This window comes from Pagrus major, chromosome 13 (genome assembly GCF_040436345.1).
Source record: "Pagrus major chromosome 13, Pma_NU_1.0".
In the NCBI taxonomy this organism is placed as follows: Eukaryota; Metazoa; Chordata; class Actinopteri; order Spariformes; family Sparidae; genus Pagrus; species Pagrus major.
Genome location: NC_133227.1, coordinates 24,172,950 through 24,197,799, shown reverse-complemented (window position 1 = coordinate 24,197,799; position 24,850 = coordinate 24,172,950). Strand labels below are relative to the sequence as shown.

Sequence of the window (24,850 nt, the reverse complement as noted above, 5' to 3'; positions counted from 1 at the left end):
CCTGTTCATGTTGTTCTCACCTGCCTGCTTTTCTCCCAGCTAGTCTGAGTAATGTTCAAATCCTGGCGACCATATACGCTCACTACACAGGTTGCGTAGTACCACCCTAATTAGGTCTAAGGGTCCCGCCTCCACATCCTCTCCAAGTGGGTGTAAGTACTTACAACTTAGATGTGAGGATGAAGTAGGATGAACTATCTTTCTGCTCTGACTGACATCAGTAAATAACAGTAACATTAAGATGATGTGCTAGCTTGCAGTGCATCACTCTCTAGTGTGTCTGTCATGCTAACCGGCAGAGGTAGTTTATCTCTTGGTCTCTTTTTATCTTCCTTGCAAGGGGTGTGGTGCAACTGTAGAAATGGCAAATGCTTTATCGGCCTGCTGACTTCACTGCACCACACAGTAAATCTAGTGTACATAGTTGGTTACTTTCTACTCTTATAATTCATATGGGTGTCTCCTTAGTTAAATAAATTTATGTTGTGATCATTAGTCATATCTCCAAGTATCTTTCATTCACTGTAGTAATTCAGAGTCTTATCCTCATTGACACACTCCAACATGTGAAGAAGAGGGGCACTGCTTCTTGTTTTTTTTTTTCCGCTTCAAGCACTGGCTGTAATCCATCGCTTGCACTTATTTTTAAGAGTAGCTGCCAGAACTGCGGGCCCCAAGAGTCCCAGAAGCAACTCATGTCACTAATGTTGCTTTTCTGTATGGTCGGGATACGTGCACTGAGCCGTGCCACGAGCAACAGCAATCAGAGCTGTGATGCATGCACGGCATGAGTGGTTTCCCCAACAACAGGCTGGACGGGCTGAAGGTTTGTTCGTTTACAGAGAGCATCTGTCGCCTGTAGCTCCAACTAGTTCACTTTGCTGCTTCTTCTTTTACGATTCCTCTATTTAAACAGATCCCCTGACAACAAAAAAACACCAAATAATGTTGACGTAATGACGTAATCATCTGGCGCCGAAGTGGTGGAGAGATCAGGTAGATAAAGCCGGAGGGTGATGAGTTGATCAGATACAGGTGCGCTACTCTGCTGCTGCTGCCACGCCCACAGACACACACACAGGGGAAAGGCAGATAGGAAGAACAGAAAACACAGAAAACAGAAACACAACCCGACTGCCACAACAGCACTGTGACAGCAAATTTCCATTTTTATCACCAAAAAGGGGCCCTCGAAAGTCTTTGTCTATGTACAGATCCATGTTAATAGTTAAAGCATCACTCTAACTTCCATTTCTCTGCACTAAACGTATATTTCAATTAACAACATAACCAAGCTGCTGAGAGCGCAAGTGTGAATATTATTAAAAGAAAATGTGCAAAATTGCAATTAATACATTTTCTAAATGATTTCTAGATAAGTGGGAGAAAATAGATGGATGAATTGGTTTAATCAACCGAGTGTAAGGAAAGAAAAATATCACATTTTTCTCTCCACCTGAATAATTTATCTCATTTTATGTAATCAGTTAAACTTCAGAGTAATCACAGTCAGATTTTTGTGTCACAAAACTCTTTATTTGACATAAAGATCGTATTGCTGTGCAGTTGTGGAGCAAAAAAACCCTCCATCATCAGTTTTTTGTCTCTTGTCGAGGCCCCTGAAGAGTAAACCTGCTTCGCCTAGCTTGTATCAGGAGATGCTGGTGAGATATCCCCTTTCTGCTCTCTCATGCTGTTCTGCAGCTGCCTGACTCAACAGAATATCCACACGACTTGCTACACATTTAAAATGGCCGAGTCAAGAAACGCAGTAGTCCTACAAGCTGTTTTCCATCCGCGCTCCCTCTTGTTTTGGAGGTGACTTCTCGACAGAAAGAACGTCCTCATGCTGCTCTGAAAACATCCTGGATACTTACAGTTTATTCCAGTTCAGTTTGGAGTTGGACTTTAATCACTTTTTTTATATCTCAGATGGTGGGGAGAGCAAATTTTACATTTGCTCTCCCCACCATCTGAGATATATAAAAAAGTGATTTTGCTCTCCCCTAAGCTTTTAATTCCATGGTAATAACTTTAATGATGAAAATGTTAACATTTCATTTTAAAGGATTGACTTTATGGTTCGTTCAAAGTAAAAAATTTAAACAAGCTAAACGAAAGAAAATTGGATCATTTCCTTTTAGTTCAGTGCCTTAATACTTTTTAAAAGACTCTGTGAAGTGCAGTTCCCCCAGCGAGTCCTCCAATTAAAACAGCTGCATACATTGTTTCTGTCCTCTGATTTAACGCCCCTGTCAGGTCAGCGTAATATGTCTGTGCCTTCCAATACTGTTAAAAGAATACCTGTTTGACTTTGGCACAAATACAGTTTATTGAGAGAGAAAGGTAATAGATTGGGTTAATGTTACTGCTTTGTTAGGGTCTGGAGGTGAGGGGGCAAGTGTGTTCGTGGTTAAACGAAACCCAATTTGACTGTCCAATGGAAACAGTCATTGGCAACAATCATTATGGCTGCTTTGACACTTGAACATGAACACGTTGTTTCATGAACAGCTGATTATGTCATTAGAGTCTCTAGATCTCTGCACACACTCATGATTTCAACCTTTTTTTCTAACTTTGAGTCAAAATATCTCATTACACCTAATGTAAGATGCATTTCAGTGCACTTGGGACTTGTTTTCTGACAATTTTCACTTTTTCCATTGAAATATATTTCTTTTTACTTATTACAAGTAAGACTCGCCTTGTATTCATTGCCTTTTTATTCCTGAAGTGGATTTTCTTTTTGCGAAAGTGTAATAATGGCAGGTGTTCATTTCAGATGTAATAATCTGCCAGAAACATAACTGGCAGTTAAGCTAAGTGATCATGGTTACATTTACTCCCTGACTAAAAATTTGACAAATTCAATCAAACAGTCACACTGTTTCATTTTAAAAACCTCAAGGTAAAAAAATGTCATTGGAATTGTGGTACTGTCTTGGGAAATTCACTAAATGAAAATACTCAAATATGGGTAATAATAAAACCAGACTGTTGTGGAGATACATCAGTTTTCTCAGATCTCAACAATGTTCTCAACTTCCGTGAGGATAATAATTGTCATAATTGATAGAAAAAATGCAACCCAATCACAAGAATACATTTTGGAAATGTGCATTTCTGCAAATCACTGGGCATCTTCAAACTTTACATGTCTTTGTGTTTAAAATCCATGTTATGTCAACATGATATGACATACTGTATATTGCAGAACTGTTGACATGCTACGCATGACATGTAGAAATTTGAACATGTCCCTGGTTTGCATGCAGGTAAAATCCCAACATTTTATTCTCACAACAGGGCCGTTTTTCCACGAACAACTCTTTTAAACTTTTGGGACTATGTTAATTATCACAACCCCAAGCTACAATATAAAACCCAACTTATAATAGGCCAGATTTATCCTTTAAGCATTCCCCGGTTATTGTTTTATTCATCAGCCAAAAGCTCACATAATATTCCTGAGTAAAGGACACATGATGCTTAAAGGAGACACTAATGAATCTTGATAGGAGACAAGAGGACAGGAGGATGCTGCAGTGCCCTCTACCTCCCTCCCCTATCCTCTCATTCCTCCTCTCATCCACTGCCTCCTTCGACCCCTGTAAAGGCTCAGCTTTTGTTTATCTGGCAAGGGACGGAGAAGCTTCTCCTCCACCCCCTTCCCACCGTTCTCCCGCTCCGGCTTTCTTCCCTTAAAGATATTTCCAAACGAGTGAGCCCAGACCACAGCTGCCTCTCTGACGCATTAATCACTTGGCTGCCGCCCCCTCCACTCCTACAATTCACTTACACACACACACACACACACACACACAGTCCCACTCATGGATAACTTGGTTTGACTCACACAAGCAAAGCCATGTACCGCCACCGTGTAATATAAACACATGTGAACGCACACGACTTGAGCAGGTAGATAGAGAACACAGCAGCGGGGTACACACATGCACAAAGCGACCGCCCACCACTCAAGTGATCTTGACTCTTTCTACTACACCAACTCCCACTCTCTCCATCCAGCCATGGCTCCCACATGACCCTCCATTTTCCTCATCATTAGCGGCACCAACCAGCAGCCGCGATCCATCCACCCCACCCTCCTTCCCCCCTCCCTGCCTCCCTCGCCGCTCCTCTGTTTACTTCTCGATTTCTTTATTTGAATCCAACACAAAACCTCCCCCTCTGTCTCCTCTGAGCAAAGAGGGGCACGAAAGGCGGGAGGAACGTGAGGCAGAGAGGGAAAGAGAAAGGAGGCAAGCCTGCTTTAGATGTTAATTTGTGGGAAATTATATGTAAAGTGATGCACCTGCTTTATGTGTCTGCCCTGTAGGAAATGAGTGGAGGATGTTACACATCCTGACAGTTAAACCTAGCTTGATGAGGCCAAGTCATTAGTGGGGTTGCACTGATATGGGTTGTCGCAGGTTAACGCAATAAGATATGGAACAAAATGATATTAACTGTCAGATACACTTAAAGCTGCACTAATGAATACATATATATGTCTATATATTATTAACAATGGATCAAATGGCTACGTGCAATGAGATAGAAGCGTTGAAACTTTACATTTTTACGTTTTAGGTTCAGTTTTCTATTTTATGTTGTGACAGCACTGTGGTTATTCTCTGGTTAGGTTTAGGCACAAAAACACCTGGTTAGGGTTAGGAAAAGGTCATGTTTTGGCTTTAAAAACCTGTTTTGGTCACCACAAACGCAGCGAGAGATGCCCCGAGGTCTCCTCAAAAACATCCAGTGGTTTCACATCCAAATGTTGTAACACAGTCTGGAGCTGCAGTCACTGGCTTGGCAGGCTTGTCACCTGTAACACCTAATGTTGCCCCTTGTCTGTTGGATAAATGGTACACAGGCAACTATTTGCTGACATAGTCGCTAAAAAAACATAAACTTCAATTGAAAGTGGAAACTTTCAACCTTTTAACTTTCCTTCCCACTAGCGAGGGACCAGACTTTGAGACAACACCAGCACTCTCCATTGAATGAATGCTTGTTTTTCCTGGGTTTCCATCACTCTCCCTCTTCCGATCTTTGCCTCCTCCATCAGTGGGAGTTTCCACAGTTATTCCAGTTGTTCCAACATTACCTTCAGATAGAGACCGGGGAACATCATGCCCCTTCCTTTTTTGGTTGTGAAATGGCAGACACGCTTCCCTTGTGCTGTAATTTCTCCTTCATTTTTGGGGAAAAATCAAGCCCGCTGGCAGACCATAGTGAGGCTGACTGAATAGAGAACTAATCTATATGCATATGGTGTCATTTTTCTACAGCCAGTACACTGTGCACTCTGTAATTACTTTAGAATGATAAGTTAAAGTTAAAAAGATGTTTATTGCCAGTTTAAGGTCAGGTTAGGTTTCAGTGTGCAATTATATTTTGGATGAAGCAAAAATAAAACTGAAAATGTTATTTAAAAGATGAGAAATTGCTGTTCCATTATGACCGCAGATAATAGCTGGTTATCTTCTTGGAATGGTTTATTAACACATCCCAAATGTAAAAATAGTAATGCCAAAACCATGACTTTCACCTTTTTTAAAAAACATCAGATAGAGGTTTTTTTAAGAAGTCACAACATTAACAGCAAATATGATTAATCCTTTTCCTTGGTTAATATTTTCCTATGTGTGAAAGTGGCGATGAAAATTTAACAATTCCAATATGTTACGTTTCATTAAAGTGCGGCTAATTTCTGTGAAGTGGCGCATTGTATCAGGAGACTTCATTGCAAAGCTTTCTGAGCTGCAGTTGCACCCTCTCTATTTCAAACAGCACGCACTCATCATGTTAAGTGGCTTTTGGTGAGATAGAGAGCATGTAAATGAATCTGAAAATGCAGCTGATGCAGCAATGGCTTGAATTTCATGGAAAATATACCACAATGAATAACATCACTTTATTGTCGCTGCTGAAGAGATCAACTATTATCATCATCACCACTGTCAACCTTGTAATTCAACTGGACTTTGTGATAAGCACCTCGAGGGTACTATTTGTTTTTGTTGTTTTTTTAGGAGTAATAAACTCAAAATGGTGCCCTTTTTTTCTTTAATTAAAGAAAATACTTTCGCCATTGAAGTTTCCTTAACTACTTCACTACAGTAGTGACTGATGGCTGTTCAGTTCATCCAATAATAGTCTCCAGATGATTACTTGTTTATGTTTGGGGACTATGACCCTTTGTCTTGTAATACCATTAGGCTAAAGCCTCCACTTGATTGACAGGTTCATGGCTTGGTATCTAAGAAACCACTGGCTAGATTTTTGTGAAATTTTCTGTGAACACTCATTGAGCCCATTTGGGAATTTTGGGGCCAATGAGTCCATCCGGCAGTGCACAAAGGTCAAATCAAGTCAAACTGTCAAACAAGGCAGTGCTGATTTAATATGAATTTAAGATTCTGCTTTTTTTCCACTTTTTCTCACTTGAAATATTTACAGAATGGTATTTTAGTGTACTGTATAGCTGTAATATGAGAAAGTTTGTCAACTGGCCGCCATATTGAAAATAGACAAGCCAAAACCAAGCACAGCCCAACTAGTAGTGACATCACCCAGCAGCAGGTCCTACTAGTCTGGTGGTCCAGATGCATCATCACCAGATTCTGTGCGTCTGCACCTTTCAGATATTTCTTATTTCTCCTAGTAAAAAAATGAAGCTTATTTGTTGGATGAAAATGACTGTAGCCGTACAGATATGACACTCACTGCTAATTGACTAGCATAAAACAAAACAACCCCCTCCCACCCAGAAACTGGCTACCTGAAGCCGAATGAGTACGTTCCTTTACATCCAATAGTTTCGTATTGTCAGTTGTAGCGAACATTGCACCCTCTAGAAATGGAAGCTAGCAAAGCATGTCATCAATAATTACTCCATGATCCCCTAATTTTCCCAAAAGAGTCTCATTTACATTATTGTAACACTGGGCTAAACTGACGTACATATTTTGTAGGCATTGCAGCTTTTCTTATCTAATGAGTTCATTTCCATGAAGCAGCACTGTTTGCAATAAATGTTCTTATTTGACTTTCACTATCTGCTTTTAAGTAAATTCTGGTGGACAAAATTGTCTCGAGTAAACACAAAATAAACACACAGCATAGAGTGGCTGGACACATAACAGAATGCAAATGAATAGAAAATAAATAAATAAGAGGGCTTGCTTTCACATTTATTGTATATTACTATAAGCAAAACACAATGCAGGAGCACCATTAGAGCCGTAAAAGCCTCACATGAGATGTTTTTATTTTTTTATTTATTTACTGGCATTGTTGAAATTTGCTTTGCACTCATTAAGCTCAGCCATGAGATAAAGGCGTTTCGTGCAGCGTACAGCAGCAGTGGTTGCACAAAAGCCACTTACATGCTCACTGCAAGCATGTAACACCCTATAAAGCTCTTCACACCCCGTTCTTACATAATGTGTCACAAATCCACTGTTCCACCGAGCATCAGTGGGGGAGGTATACAGAGTGTGTGTTTTTGTGGTGGGGTTATTGGAATATAGCTGGGGGAAGTATTTAGCATTATTTCTGATGCTTTTATCCTTATTATATGCAAATCTCATATATAATTATGCCCAAAAAGTTGACTTTATGTTTTTTAATGACATGTACATTTTCTATGAAATTTCAATGTGAAGTGTCACATTTAATGCGGTTAGTTTAATGCAGGTAGTAATGTAATGTTTTTCTGTCATGTTGAGTCTGTGAATAAAATGGAATAACTTAAATTAAATTAAATTAAATTAAATTAATGCTGACTTATTTACAAACCTTTTGTTTATTCAAGTTTACATTACCTGTACATATACAGTTACGGGGGATTCAACAATGTGTTTATTATTCAAGTGTTACACATAAAAGTAATGCATTGGTTATCCTTTCCACTGTGACAAATCACAAATCTAGTTACAAGTGCAATGCCCGTTCAAAACATGCTGCTCTGTACAGATTATCTGATAATGTGAGGGGTTTACAGATCCAGTAAACATTCTAGCCCTAAAGGCTAACGTTAACTAGCATACTACTGTTCAAGAGTGTGAAGAATGGAAAACCTGTGTTGACCGCGTCTCCCCGCCCATCCACACTCGTTAAACCCTCTGCTTTTGTTTTTTTTCTCACTGCAACACCTCAGTACAGTGAGTTGTTGCACTACACTAATCTTGATTCAGTTTGCTTCCCCACAAGATCAAACGGGATCATGTGTGACCCCAGCTTCAGTCTAAGCCAGAGCGCTGAAGCCACACCCACCTGCTGCACAGAGCTGCATTCGCTATTTATTCAAAATGTATTAGTATTGACCGTGTCGCATGTCCAAATTGCACCAAAGCTGACGCTGCACTTCCTCAGATCTTCAGCAACAAACCTGCCAAGATTGAAGTAGATCAGATGAACAGATAAACAGGTTATGAGATATGCAAATAGCAGACAGACGGACAGACAGACAGAAAGAAATGTTATATATAATTGCCATAGTTGCTTGATAATAATAATAACTTTATTTATTATTGATTGTCAGATACATATGACTTAACATGATAACAAAACTTTGCATTAAATGTAACTCTTCGCATTGAACTTATGTAATAGAATCAGATGATTTTTTTTTTTTTTTTTTTACCTTTATTTATTCAGGAAGGCTTCACTGAGGGCAGTGCTCTCTTTTTCAGTAATGCCTTGATCACATTCACCCAGTTACACATTCACACCTCGAAGCTGCTCAGTACAACCACAGTCTGATCTGCTGGCCACTGAGCAGCTCCACTGAGCAGCTCCACTGGAGCATTTGGGGTGAAGGGCCTTGCTCAAGGTAACCTCGGTGATGGTAATAAGTAGAGGTCAAGTGCTGTCTTTCACTTTCCCCACTCATGTTATCCTGCCGGCTGGGGGATTGAACCGGCAAGCCCCTAGTCACAAGTTTGCTTCTCTAACCTTTAGGCCCAAAATTAATATGTGAATGAAAATAGTTCAAATGTATTTAATGATATTGTGGGTGAGTCGGTCCACCACTTGGCTCCAGACTGTAAGCTCAAAAACTGTTCAGTGGATTGCCATAAAACTTTGTACAAACATTCATTTTCATGAATTTTCATTCATAGATGATTTGTAATGACTTACTTGATTATCTGGTCTACATTTTCAATTTGTCAACTATTTTGCTTGGTAGTTTTTTGCTCAGAAAATGCGTGAAAATGTGCTTTATTTTTTGGGATAGTAAGTCTTTCATTGTTCGTGGTGGAGTGAATAAAATAAGAGTTTTATACAGTATAACTGCCATAACGGTGACCCGTCGAGATCTCTAGGCTGTGTGTGTTTCTTCGACACTTTAAAGCAAGGCAATTTATTAGCAATTCGGTCAGATGCATTATCTTACATTTGACTGAATCTCAAAGGGGTTTCTGCTATCACCAGCTTTAGCTTTGCTCTATTATGGATAACGTGGTTGAATAATGCAATGTAAGGCTGAAAAAGAATCTTTATTAAAGCTTTACAGTGCAAAATACTGACAGCTTTCAGAATGATGCTTCTTTTTATTAATATTTATATAGTTTATATAGAAAAATGACTCTCTAAAGCTGTTTAGTGGAATCAGGCAAAAACTCATTTGTCATTTGCTCACAATTAGTCACAATTCCTTTGTGTCAGAGTGATACTGCTGCCATCATGAGAAAAGATGTGTACATAATTGTACTCAGTAAATAATCATATCCATAAATTAGAAAGTGAGAAACATTTATGAAGACAATTTCTCTTGTTGTATCAAAATACAATAATGATATGTTGATGTTAACGTTGTGCTGGTATGTAACTTGTTCGGAAAAATGAAGTAACACTGCAACAATCCCTTTATAGCTTAGCACAAATTCAAGGCCATACCAGTTTGAAAATATTCAGTCACCTCTGTAGTGGCCCCGTTGCTGTAAGAATTAATTTTCCCCACTCAGGATTATGAATTTGAGAAACTGCAGCTGTTTATTTTCAGCTAATGACGAAATGCTAAACAGTCATTGTTTGATGCACTGTAATGTGCCACCCACCTGGGCTCTATAAAACCATTCACCGCTCAGGAAAACTCATAAACACATTATAAGGTACACAAAACAACAATAATAGAACCATACAAATTTGTGATCGCCTCTGTTGTTACTCAACACAAAGTATAAATCTTTAACAGGTAGATTCTGTATAAAGTGCAGGCTTGTGATGGAAAACAGATAAAATGCTGTGTTGGTTTCCTCAGTTGTGAATTATTATGTGCACCTCCTGCACACACACAGCTGCTATAGCCTGAAATGTCTTCTCGTCTCTAACAGGTTTTTTTTTTTTTACTTTTATAGCAACATAAAACTCTTCTTTTTATAATCTCATTTTGGATAATTCTTTATAGCACTAGCATGCTATGTAGCTGCTAAATATGTTAATTGAAGGCAACAGGCTACAAGAGACACTAGAGACTTATTGTGGAGTCAGATAACTAAACTCGCCAATGGGATCATCTCCCGCAAATTCTGTGTCATATCTTTGAGCCTCCCTCTGAACAGCCGTCGTCTACACACAGATTAACTGCGCTTCCTCCTTCAAATCCTCACCAAGAGGGATTCCACTGTTTGAAGTGGTCAGGCCATACAAGGATCTTGACCTTTTCTCGGCTGCCTTTAGCTGTCAGTCGGCTGCACTAACCCAGCATTCACACAGCGGGCCGCCTTGTCGGAGGCTTGTTCTGTTCTCTGAGATTGTGCTGGAAATGTGGCTCAAAATGCAATTCTGTGCTCGTCTTGTGCATCAAATAGATTTTAAAAAGCCACGTCATAGGTTACCACTTTGGTATTGCCTTTTGTAGTCTTACATAATTTCAATGCCTTAAAGAGACATTGCACCAAAAAATATTTTAACCTGTGTGTGCTATTAATCCATCGAGATTGTTTTGGTGTGGGTTGCAGAGATTTAGAGATAAGAGCCATAGAGATGTCTGCCACTCAGACATAATGGAACTAGATGGCACTCAGCTTATGGTGCTCAAACAAAAAGGAAAAAAAAAATAACACTTGAAAAACTCAATAGCAGAATGTTATACTTTCTGGAAAAAGTCTATTTTCACTATTTTCATTAGTCACTTTGAGCATTATAAACCAAGTACCATTTAGCTCCATTTTATCCGAGAAAAGGCAGACATCTCAATGACTGATATCTCTCAAATTTGGCAACCCACACCAAAACAATCAAAACAATATAATGCAAGTGAGGTCAGAGAAAAGGACGATTCGGGCAGTTTTAAATGCTGAGATCTGAGACCACAGATTGGGCAGAAAACACAAGCAGTCAGCTGATCAGACAGGTTGTAAGTGAGCCAACAGATTAGCCACAGAATGTAAAACCCTTTATTTGGAAGCCAACCCAAAAAGTGGACACATCTGAATGTTGCCAATGATCCCTGATCTCACACTCACTCACCCATTGCCATTTCACTCCGAGATAGAGCGTAGGCCATCAATTGCTAGTTTCCATCTCTGGTCTGCTCCAAGTGTAACATTGTGCCCTTGTATCTGCCTCGACCCCTCTCCTCCACGTATGCAACAACTACATTTTCCTGATGGATTCCATGTCGGTGCCTGTTTGGTGATACTGTCCTTCGGCTTTCTGAGAGTGTGGCCACGACCATCTCCTTCTACTGATCAGGGACTTGGTACTGGTTCTTTGCCCGTTCTCTGCCATAGGTCCTCATTTCTGATGGCTTCTGGACACCTAATTCTCAGGATTCTTCTTAGATATTTGTTGATGTAAACTTGGACATTCCTTAACATTGTCTTTGTAGCACGCCAAAGTTTCAGATCAATGAAGCAAGACAGTTATGACATTGGTGTTAAAGATCTGCAGTTTAGTCAATGTAATAATGTCCCTGGCCTTCCATATTTTCAATAAGATGTTATATGCTGCTCTGGCTTTTCCGATTCTGGTTTTGACGTCTTCATCTCTACCCTGTTAGAGCTTATAGTACTTCCAAGGTAAGAAAAAAGATGAAACCTCTTAGATGGCTCCCTTCTTCCTTCATAATTGAGTTATTGTTGTTTTTGTTGATCCTTGTGGACTGTTTAGTGTAAATGTTTAACCAGGAACTTCGCCTTCAATTTTTCATCCAGACAAGTTCGGCCAAACTGTTTGTTTACAACCTGACCATCTGACTGCTGGTTGTCGAGCTGCCTTTTTCTGGCATATTGGACGGCTGTGTCATTGTTTTTTTGGATCCCAGCAATTGTTTTTGTCAGTAGTAGCTTACAAAAGTACAACAACAATAGGATCATTGTTTTGGTTAAAATAAGAGATTTGTCGAGGTGAGGGGACCCTCGTCTTCATGTGACTATATTAAAGACGTGAACAGTGGCCTCCAAGTTTAAAATATGATGCATTATGTCATCTTGGTGCACTTCCTGAAAAGCCTGAAGCTATCGACCTTCTTGGGAGCCCAATCTGAGGTCTATACTGGGCCATATATCCATGAGGCACGTTTCTTTTAGTCCAAGCACTTGTGTTTCATGTCCCCCTTCGTGTCTCTCCCTGAAGTCCTTTCACTCAAGGACAATAAGTAAAGAATTGTTGTCGAAACAAATACAAATACACATAGAAATAGATTTCCTGTTCACCGCTGATCAAATTGAATGGTTGACCCATGGAAACTCTATTCAGCTGTCTTCAGCTGCACAGCATGACTGTTGATGACTCTATAAGCAACTCTTTCCAGGTGATTTGTTGATTTTGTTTTTCTGCCATGGAGAACACAAAGTGAAACACTCCACATGTGGTTAACTTTCTGCTGTTACAACACTGAGAGCTTTCTTGAAGGATTGCTATTGGTGGCATTTGTAGCTGCACTTGTTGTAATGTGAGCCTCACAAAGCTACTAGAAGCTGCATGAAAGTGCTAAAAGTTGGCACTATTTGAAAAAAAAAGTGCAAACATGTTTTTGCCTTTAGAATTCTTACTTAAAATGACTGTTCATTTAAATGCTAGGACAATATAAAAGCTGTTTACACAATATCTTATCCCTTTGGATCTGGATAAAAGCTGTGCTCACATGTCTTTCTCAATTCATTTAGGCTGACATATCCAATGCTAATGCACAGCATAAATTTAATTCATTCCTACAGCATATGCATCATTGGCAGTCAACAGTAGCTGAGCTTCCAATGATGCATGTGTATATCTATGTAGACTTGCCAATATCACAAGAGTTAGTAAATGTCTTGATCCATTTTTGCCACCTGTTTACATCAAATTGATAAAAAGGTGGAAGTAATATGGTTTATTGTTGACAGCTGAGAGAGGTTCTCATATCATTCTAAGATAATATTGGTGTCCTTGTTAGGATTTCTACATTATGTTTTCACAAGGCTTTCATACTCTCAGCCAAATTTCACAAGATTCATAATGTATGTGGTTGAAAAAAAAAGGGGAGAAGACCTTGGGAAAGACGCTACTTCTAAGGTCGTAAATTCATCTTCGGGCTCAACTATTCTGAAGATGTTGTGTGTGAAATTTACTCCCAGGAACTTTACTATGTCTCTCTCTCAAATTCTGCATACTTGTGTATAGTGTGATTTGGTTTATTACATTGTTTTTGTGAAATAAATCTTTTTGTGAAACAAAGCATCTGGTGCGTGAGGTTACAGGAAAACTGTGTGCACGAAACTATGGCAAGTCGTCATGTCCTCACTCCAAAATTGTCAAATATAGCAGCTTGGTCAGTGACCTTAAGCTTCATTCTATGAATTCATACTTGAGCGTCAGTTGTGTTGCATTACGCTATGTTACATTACGCTATGTTACGTTAAGTTGCGTTGTGTTGCATTGCGTTGGTTAGGTTTAGGAAAAGATCATACTTGTTAAAATAGCTATGTTCAGTCTCGTAACTCATGTAAATTTCTTATACAGCATAAGTTAAAAAACACAACACTCTTGGCTCTTGGCCACGAAGGGGGTGGAAACTGTGGTCTTCAGAGGGAAAGTCCAGTGTTTGACCCATCCAACCACCCCGGCCCCTCCCAACTCTGACTTTTTCTCTATTTTTATACTACTGAACTAGAGGGGCACTTCAAGAAACTGACGTTACAGGGATAGCTACAGCGTCAGACTTAGAAGCAAAGGTGACCAGGCTGCTGTATTTGATGCATTGGGAGTGAGAACAGGCTGGGCAAGCACGGTTGATCAATGTCAAGCATAGTCTACAAAGATCAAGAAACACATTACATTATCCATATGTATAAAAGCCAAACTTACTTTGAAGGTCCTCTGTAATGCTTCCTCATACATATCAACTGCGTTATAAGCATATGGCCTGTACCCAAAGGATGTCCTGCTAATAATAGTAATAAAAGGTAATAATGCTGTACTCGTACACTTGTTCAGAGAATCAAATCTTCGTGGTCAACATGGAAACATACAGTCAAAGGTGCTCAAACACACACATCTGTGAAAACATGCAATCAGACAGGACTGACTGCAATCAGACATTGGCAAAACACAAACACTGCCACTCTTTCTGTTGCTCTCTCAAACTCACACACACACACACAAAGGCTCTGGCCCAGTGCACAAAAATTGGTCATTTTATCAGCGGGAGCCACACCAACAAAAAAACGGAGAAAATGATTGTACGCTGTTCACAAAGCATGCACTCAGATACACATGTTCCGAGAAATGTCAAAGCGAAATGAATATCTAGATTGGTTGTGTTGATCAGAGGCAGTGCAGAGAGAGTCAAGTACATAATTTAAGAAACTGTACCGTACTGTATAAGATTACTGTACATTGCATCATGTTTTGTGATTGAGACAGGACATGAATAAATGCATGTATAACAGTAGAACTAATAAAAAATGCAATACTACTGCTATTACTACTAATAACACCACAGGGAGAGCTGAGGCTTGGAAAGAAAGAGACATTGACAGACTGATGCCCAGATTAATATTTGATATCTTCAGCAACCTTTTTTACCCATCAATCCTGTGTACAAGTAATATTTTATGTTCAAAATAAAATCTACAAATAAAACCAAATGTGCCAGAGCAGCCTGGTGTCAGCATTGCACTCGGTTTGATTTCCTGATGAAAATCTTTCTCACTGCCATGGCGCCCATCTGTGTAACACAACTTAATATGCATACATTTCTTATTGAATCAAATGGAAACATGCAGCTGCTAGCCAAGGCAAATGAAACATGGCTTTTTTTTTTCTCTCTCTCTCCCATTGCAGTCTTAGTGAGTTTGGGCCCCAGGCTAGCTTTGTACGGTGCAGTGTGAGAGTGTCATTGTCTGACAACTTTAATCTAGGATTGGCTGCTTCGACTTCTTGACATGGATGGCCCAGGGCTGAAATCTGGCCCCCTTTCACTGCCATGGGCCAAATGTGTTACTGGCCGTTGAGAAAAGTCGGAAATATCAGAGGTACATGACACTGCATAGAAGCTAAAGGATGCACATGGACAGTTTTAACCTTATCTGTTTGTATTTGTCATAGAATTAAATGCCTTTTAAAGGCCTGCAGCATCACACTGCACATCCACTAACTTCCTTTACAGACTACACTTGTACAGGTTAAAATGCTCAGTTTTTAACATACACATATCATCATGCACTGTCACTGTCATCATACATCCACTATACATAACATAATCCTGCACGCTGTACATATTGTATAGCCATACATACATACGTACAAACCATCAATCTTCTTGGATGGAAGACTGGATGATGATAGTGGCTTTTGTATTTGTGAATGCACAGGCTCATTTGTGATGGGAAAAAAGGAAATTAAGAGATAGCTTTAAAACATTTAGAGGAAATGCATTAAGTGCAGCTCAGACTAGCAATTATATATTACTCCCACCATCTCTGATGTGCCATTATCATAATGTCTATTTCAGTTATGAGAGTTTATCTCCTGTTGTCATACGCTGGTGCACGACTGTCAGTGGTAACTAAATGTATCTCACTAAAAGCTTCAATGTGAGCGTTTTGTTTGAAGGGAGTGTATTGTTAGTCCTGTCCTCCTGCCCCGCAGTCGGTGAACTTGATGCTCCAACACTTGCCGCACATATCGATGAGCTGTCTCTTACAAGCAGCTTTCATAAAGCCTTCGCAGGTATTGAAGAAGCACAGAGTGAATGCAGTCGTCACTTTTGCTATTTTACAAAGGGCAGGAGGCGATATGTGTGTAGCTGTTTGTCACTTTCAGCTTTCTGGAGCTCATGAAATATTTATTCTGTTTTCACAAGGAAATACTCTGACGTTATTTTGAAAAAAATATTCATATGATCATGGTTGTGACAGTTTTCTGTGTCGAGAACATGACACTAACATCATGTCAGATCGCTGAAGGTACCCTGTGTAGTTGACTTGTTTCTCTGCTAAACATGCTGCTTATCCTCGTGCGCATGCAAGCAGAAGATGAGATCAACATAATACCTGCTGATCAAAACATGTCTCCAGTTTGAAAGATATCATAATTGCCTATAATTGAGCAACACCTACAATGTAACTGAAGTTAAAAGTACCACACCGGTGTGTGCTGTGATGTTTATCTCTGTATCAGAGAGCTATGTACAGCATGAAGTCTGCATTGATTTTCTTTTTTTTGTGATCAATAGGTTTTTGTATTGTTTTTCTTTTTGAACAGAACAAAACAAAACATCAGATACATCATATGGCGAAGCACGAGCTGAGAATAGAAACAAGGTTACACAATTATATGTCTGAGCACACTGACATTAAGAAATACAGATAATATGTAAACACATAACTAAATGTTCTTTTGTTTTTTAAAGCATGTAGAGAAATACTTTACTAGGAGATGAGGAGGCTACTGAGTGTCACAAGTCACAGGTCTAGATACTTCTTAGGCATTTGAGCCCATATACTTATCATATATGTAGAGATCTCAAGGTCCTTTAAAGCATCAAATAACTTCCTGTAAAAAGATAGTTGATTGTTGAGTCTCATCCGCAGGTTGTCAAATACTGACGCTTTAGGTTGGCATCCGACCCAAGCTCTGAACCCAGAGCATCAGTATTTGACCACCTGGGCATGAGACTCAAGAATCAACTCTCTTTCTCCAGGAAGTAACATTTTGTTGCTTTAATGCTTTCTGTTGCTCTCATCACAACGCTGTGTTAATGCTTTGCTTAGGCACAAAAAACACTCGGTTAGGGTTAGGAATACATCATGGTTTGGCTTGAAATACCTGTTGAGGTCGCCACAATAACAGATGGATAAGTGTGCAGGTCTCCTTAAAATATCCAGTAGTGTGACTTGTCGTCTTGTCCACCTCGTCATGTGAAGGATGTAGTATGTGGTGTTTGGTACAAATGTCTGTGGTTTGCACTAAATTCCTTTTAATCTGTGTAAATAAAGTTTACAGAAGTTTACGCCACAAGTAGTCATGAAGTTGTGTGAAATTGTCAGCAAAATCTGTTGAGAGCGGCAGCATGTTTTAGCTAAAATATCAATATCTGGCACCAGTGTATTTGATAATGGTATCACAAGAGGAAGTGATACAATATATTGTATATATATGGCCATATTGTTATATTGTCTCACCCCTATTGCTTATGTAGGTTTTGCACTGTATATCTGCTTGTTTCACAAGCAGATAAAAGCTCCTTGTAGTACTATTAAGGAAAAAAGTCTTACCCATAGGTCACATTCAGTAGACAACAGGTTGTACGATGAAAGGTTGTCCACTAATAAAGTGCTCTTGAGCTTTTGCCCTTGTTGTTTTTTTTCCTTTGGTTCTTCAAATTGGCCTTCCAGCCACACCTCCTCCCCTCCAGACTTTGATGCCAAAAATACTCTTTGAAACATTAGAAAGCTTCAAGTTGCAGCTTTAAACAGCCCACCAAGATGTCAGAAGTGCTTTTTCCGTAGCACCTCTGACAGGGTCCTCTGTGGCCACGGCACATGGTTGCTGTTGGCCATTAATTAGTGTAAAGCCCCCCGCCTCCACGCACCATCTTCCAGCATGTCAGAGTTGTTTATTTAGCACAACAGGAACAATTAAGAAGTTGACAAGGCAGCCACTGTTTGAAGTCCTCCCTACTACCTCCTCTGGCCTGAAACACAACTTAGCAGACACCTTGCAGCGCCCTGCTGCTGCCTTGTAACCTTCAGCGGATGCCTTGAAATGCATTTTGTAGTATGTTAGCGTATTATCATAACCAGATGCCCAACCTGCCGCCCACCTCTGCACATGTTTGAAAAATGAGGTTCGGTCTCGAATATTAAAGACGGCGAGGTTCATTTATTTAGGGCTGTGTTTGCGCCACAAAGGGATGCTGATTTGAATCTCGTTTGTTAAGCTGTCTATCCTTATCCGTCAGCATCAGAGGATGCAATTTCTTTCTTCCCACCCCATCCTCCTTGTCTCCTAAATGGCAGGGATATTTAGAGGTGCTTGACAACTGAGGCATGCAAATTAGCAGTTGATGTTTCCTGCGTTATTTTAGTTTCTTTCGCTTCCCCACCCCCCCTCTGCACCCCTGAGTCGGTCCTTTTAGCCTCTCTGAGAAGATGTTATTTGTGATGCTATTTTTGTTACTATGTAGGAGGAAAGTATAACGGAGGACTAACAAAGACTTATCCATAAGTTACCTCTTAACCTCAATTGAAAGCTTGGGAAAGCAGCAGCCTTGTCATATGATGCTGTGTATTCTAGAGGTTTAACATCAGCAGGCAACACTTAATTTATGTTGCGCTGCATTTTGATGTCGTGGGCGTAACAGAGCAACAATAACAAAACCATACAAACATGAGATATGTAACATTTCAAATCTATTTTTTAATCAAATAATTTTTAGCACATTTTCTGCATTAAAATGACTCAAAACCACTACTGCACGGATATGTGCACGGATATTATCCCAAATGTTCCAACAATGTTTAAACCCTGTTTATAGCAGAGAATGAATTGGCCGACTAATCCATATTGAGAGCATGAACGGCCTGGACCTGCTGATCAGGCTGAAAGTTCCCCGCTCTGACACATGTGGAGCGTCAGGAACAAATTTGCTGTTTTGCCCTGTGTAGCATGATGCCTCAAGAGACCCTTGTGAAAAAACAAGCACCTTGACTTTTTTTTTTTTTTTATCATTCTCTGCCCTACAGTACTTTGACAACATCCATAACAAGCTTGCAGACACACCTAATCCCTGAAGTCTGCCTCTAGTCCGTGCTGTCTGATTACCTTTGGATATCACACAGGTCATGAAAACCACAAACAGTCTGTCAGTTTGATTGGCTCGATATGTAGTCTGACATGCATCAAGGCAAAGTGAGGGAAGGACCACAATCACCTGACCATCTGGAAAGACACAAATATCTTGTAGTCTGGCATCAGGGACCATTTGTAGAAATCGGAACAATGCCATAGTCGTTTAAGAAGGTGTGTTAAAGGGTAACTCCACCAATTTTACATGTTAATTTAAAGTGGGTCAGCACTACATGTAAAAAGTAGTATAATGCATTTCTGTGGGTCCAGAGGAAGCTGCATGTAATTTGGTAAATCACCTCCAGTGATGTCACTCAGTGGCTAAGTTGCATATACAGTAATGTAGGCACCAGGTTTTGAAAAGGAAGAAGAATGTGTGGAATAATAAAGGTGATATCTGGTTCTGCTGTATCAATTTTTATCATCTGCTCTGCTCCTACATTACCCGCAATGCAGCTCAACCACTGAGTGACAAAATGATTCAACGTTTCTGATTGGTTGCTGTCTCAATCTGTTATAATTTTTGAGGTGAATCGCTGTAGACAAGATGCAGACAAGCTACTTTTGTAGTCTGATGTGTTATACAGTATAACACTTCAGTTATTGACACATAAGTAGCTTACATATTTCAAATAGTCACTTGACTTCCTAAATTGTTGATTAGATATTTCACTTTGACTTCCTGTTTGTGTTTGTCTATGGTTCCATGAACCCTGAAGCATGTGTGTGTGTGCCTCAATATAAAAATATTACGCCGGGGAACAACATAACTATTAGCCACCACTGGCAAGCTTCCAAGCGTTGGTTTTGTGGAGATCATTCAAAATAAACCAAAACCACTCAAGGCTTACCATCAAGCCCAACAATGGATGCAACCCCAAAGCAGAGTCTGATCTGTTATTACTGCAGTTTTTCAAATCAAAGTAGCACAGAGCTGTAGAGAATCCATTCTTCATTCTTCAGGCAGAGATATTGTTTGTGAAACAACTAAGTGCAGCAAGTGGCAGCTGATGACCGATGACTGCTGTGACCAATTCTTTTCTCAGCCCACAGGCTTGTCGAGCCGTTTTCCCGGTCCCTCATTTCTGTTTATTCCCGTGGACACACATTAAGGGGTTTTGCTCCGCCGCCTGCTGCACTCATTAAATGTTGTGTTGCACCATAACACTAAAGGAAGGAGAATTAGAGGGCTTTTGTTCTTTATATTATGAGTGAGCAAAAACATGTTTTTTAAGCCAAAATATTCAGACAGCTTAATGAAACTATTGATTTCACTCCTTTTTTTTGCAAAGGTGTCCTAGAGCATTATGTTTGTGATCTGTTGACGATATTTTATTTGAATCATTTTTAATTTCCTGAACAGGGGAAATTGTCAAGTAATTTGAAATAAAGGCAAAGAGGAGAACGTCTGAAAAACTAAATATACTGTACGTATGTACAATGTGTTTGTACTTCTGTCCTATCCTGATGAAAAAACACTTTCCTATCATCCATTAATATTCTTTGAAATAGATTTTTCTACATTGTTATCTGTTGTACTGAATTTGTTTATGTTTTCCTCAGTCTTTTTACAAAACTGTCAGATCACTTTGAAAAAAATAAAAAATAAATAATCGTTACTGGGTAGGTTGTTAACTCTCGTTAATCCCATGTGCTCTAATTATTTTTGTTGCCACATCTCACTCCTGCTTTCCATTAACAAACTCCGAAATCGTTTTAATTATGTGTCATGTCGGAATATGTCTTGTATTTTATATCGTTTGCCTTGCTTTTTTGCATTTACTAATGCACCAGCAATTCATATATGTGTTCTTGTCTCTGTTCTCTCCAGTGGTGAGTCAGAACCTGGTGACAGACAATGTGTCAGTGGTGGAGGGCGAGATGGCGATTATCAGCTGTCGGGTGAAGGACAACGACGACTCCGTTATCCAGCTGCTCAACCCCAACAGACAGACAATTTACTTCAGAGACATGAGACGTGAGTATGATACAGCTATGTGTTTTTCTTGAGCTAAGGCTTGTTCTTGTGTATTTGAAGAAGTATGTCACAGCTGGAAAGATGGCACTTGCATAAAACTGGGCTGTCTATACAGCAGAAAGACTATTTTTGTTGGTGCTACATGACCGGAGAAAAGAGAGGAAAGGACTGTGGTATTCCCTTCGGCTCAAAAGACAGAAAACCTACAACAACCAGAATACACTGCACGTAACTGGACCAATAAATACTCATGCTGATGGGTGATTTATACTCTGAGTTTGTTTTGAAACAGGAAACAGTAAAGCTGAACAGCCACTACCATACTAAAATGTTTTTCTGAAAAACAGAGAGAAACAGACAATGAACAGGATCCAGGTTAAGATTTGATCAGCACTGCCTTGTTTTACGATTGGATCAGTTGTTTCCGCCTCCGCTTTCACAGTACGGAAACAACCCGGCTGCCTTTTCCGGTTCATCTTTCTCTATTGCAGGTAAACAGCTTGCCAAAATATGTTTCTGAGTGAGAAATAAGTGAGAAATAGGCAGTGTAGTAGACATGGGACAATAGGTCCAACATAATTGCGATTAAGGATATTATCCTGATAAACATCCAAATATTCTTACTTGTAACATTTTTATTGCATCACAGATAGGACACACATCTTTTTTTAATGAAAAACAATTGAAGAATCTTAAATAAGTAATCATAAACATAAGGTCTTCCTGCACAAATAAAGAATGAATGGATGGTGACGGGCTTAGGCAATACAGGGAACCAAAACTGTATGTCAACAAGCTAGACAGCTTCTCATGTCATTCATGTGAGGGCATTCACTTGATTCAAGATTATCCCGATCATGAGAATTCACCTCAACTTAATGTGAGTGTTTTTTATCATGATCCACGATAAAATCAGGTGTAGTCGCATCTCTACAGTGTAGTAATGGGATCATTCTTTATTGTTTATCAGCACTGCCTAGTTTTGCCAGTTTGATTGGAATTTGGTAGCTTGGTGAGATGCCCCTCACTCCATTCAAAGACAGAGAGAGAGGCGCATCTGACTATACTCTTTTGTCCGTCTGTGGATGCTAGAATACAAAAATGCCAAAGTACAAACTTAAGTTGATACAATAGCCCGAGAATCTGACAGATTGCCTCTGGGTGCAGGAGAAATGGAGAGAAGTTTACTCTTATTCATTTGCAAATACTCATAACACTGTAGTGATATAAAGCTGGTTGAAAATTGGCAAAGTTCTTGTAAGTGTGATTTTTTTAAAGTAAGAAAATGTATTTTGTTTTGACTGGAGGAAAACGGAGCAAATGGAAAGAACCCAAGTCTCAACCACTGGCAGACATTTATATGCATGTTTCATTCAAAGCCGTCACTAAAGCAGAGAATTTCGATTTCAGTATAAATTTTCCATCATATTACAACAATGAAACTTGCATTTGAAAGTCTACTCTGGAAAAAATGAGATACCAGCAAACTTAACGGGCTGATTTTTTTTGTTTGGCTTTGTTTCCCATAACTAGTTTTTATTTTGAGTCAGTTTATTCAATATTTTGGCTGATTTTGCCTGAATACAGAGCAGTTTAGGCTTAATAAATTATTAACTACCCTCTGTGACTGCAGGACTAGCTAATCATATTTAATTGATGTCTGAATGTTCTTAAGTCATGATAACAAACAAATGTTTTTCCCAAATTACCCATTTTTCTGGCACGTTTTTCTGGGTACGTTGTAAGAGGAGGAATTTGTCTTTCTGACATTCTCAAACAATGACAACTTGCTCATATTAACATATATGGCAAAAGGATAGCACAATATTAATCTTAAAAGACCTAACAATGACAATAAAGGTTGGCTAGATGTATTGTTAAGTCCTACATTCGATATAAAGTACAGTTGGAGCTGTTCAAGAAAACCCTGTCTGTAAAAGATCATCTCAGAGGTGATTATATAGCTGTCAGAGGAGGAACTAGGCTGTGGCTGGTAGCAGACGTTGTCTGCTGAAAGAGAGACATCATTCAGCACTGCTGTGTCTTTATGTGATTGATATAGTGTGTGTTTAATTATAGTCTGAATTCGTTTGATGTAATAAGATGACATGGAAATCAATCCCAGTCAGGCATTTATTTGTGTCAGTTCCACGAGTTCATTTCACGAGCAGTTATATAATTAGACATTTGACATACTCCATCATTTACATTTTGTAATATTTTGTCAAACCAAAGTTTGAAGCGAAAGTTGATGAATTCTGACGAATATCATAAAATATCTATTGCATGTGAACGAAGGCAGCAGTGAAGTTGTATAACATTAATTAATATTCTCTTACATTATTTGCATTTCCAGGGAGCTGTGTTAAGTTTGACCCACATGTCTGCAACGGGATTAATACAGAATGAGGTTAATACAATCTACCAAACATGTTCAGCTTTCAGCATGTCTGTTTTAATAAAAGCAGCTCATATCCCCAAACATTTAATGACCTGTTATGTTTATTCTTATCCTGCCCAATTATCGTGCCACAGCTTTAATTAGCTGGACATACTTCGTTCTGTGCCCAGTCTTGCAAGCTTTTGGTTTCTTTAATTATGTTTTTTAAGCTCCTTGTGTGTAGAATGTTGACTTCACTATGACATATTGGCCGTAACTATATAACAACAGTTACATATATATAACAGTTGTTGTAACTCATGTTCAGTGAGTACAAGTCATTCGCATGAGAAAATCTGTTGTGATATCATCGGCGTAGAAGCAATTGTCCCCAATAAAAACATGTAAGTGGCAAAGGACTTTTATTTTGAGGAGCAGGTCTGGTATCAGGGTTTTTTTTTTTTTTTTTCTCAAAACGTGTCAAAACCAATTGAGCTGTGAGTTGTAATTACAGCTAATAAGCTACCAAGTAATATTTTTCAATTTTACTCTCAGAAGTATTGTTTGCTCTTCAGGTAATGTTCCCTCCCCCGAATTAAAGCTTACTACCTAGCTAAGCTAGCAGTAGACAAGCTGATTTAGCATTAGCCTCACTGCAGCAATCCAGAGACAATCAGAAGAATGGCAGCAAGTGTTTTGTTGACAGTGTGGGACATTTAAATTTGAATCTCAAAATAGGAAACTGCATATAAGTGCATACAACGTGATAGATGTAAGTGATTGATTGCCTGAGAGTCTTACTACATTATATTCCATTATATTTTGAAGTTTTACATGGAGCCTGAACCCCATGCTGTTTTGTGATAGAAACAGATTTTATGAGAGTTTGCCAAATGTCCATGAGTGTATTTTTTTGTGTTTACCGACAATATCTACTTCTGGCACAACTAAAGCATGATTACAGCAAAGCTTTTATGGCTATGTTCAGGTGACTCAAACCCTCTCATCTTAGCCCCACTTTAGCACCATTTCATGGAGCTATAACTGTTATTTTAGCTTTTTTAAACTATCACAGCTACTGTTCGTCTCACTACTCTTTTAGCCTGACCTATACTAAGCTTGTGTGTGTATCTAACACTACTGCCACACGTTAGCACTAAACAAAGGTGCATTTTCCAACATCTGCAAAAAAGTGT

The 24,850-nt window shown here is 39.2% G+C and overlaps 1 protein-coding gene across 1 annotated transcript in view; it reads left to right on the top strand.

The window, feature by feature from the left end:
* Positions 1 to 24,850, top strand: part of cadm1a (cell adhesion molecule 1a) — a 399,976-nt gene that overhangs the window by 277,049 nt on the left and 98,077 nt on the right. Inside the window, exon 3 of the mRNA XM_073480005.1 lies at positions 21,128 to 21,274. Within this exon, the coding sequence (XP_073336106.1) occupies positions 21,128 to 21,274 (147 nt within the window). The remainder of the gene's footprint in view (positions 1 to 21,127; positions 21,275 to 24,850) is intronic.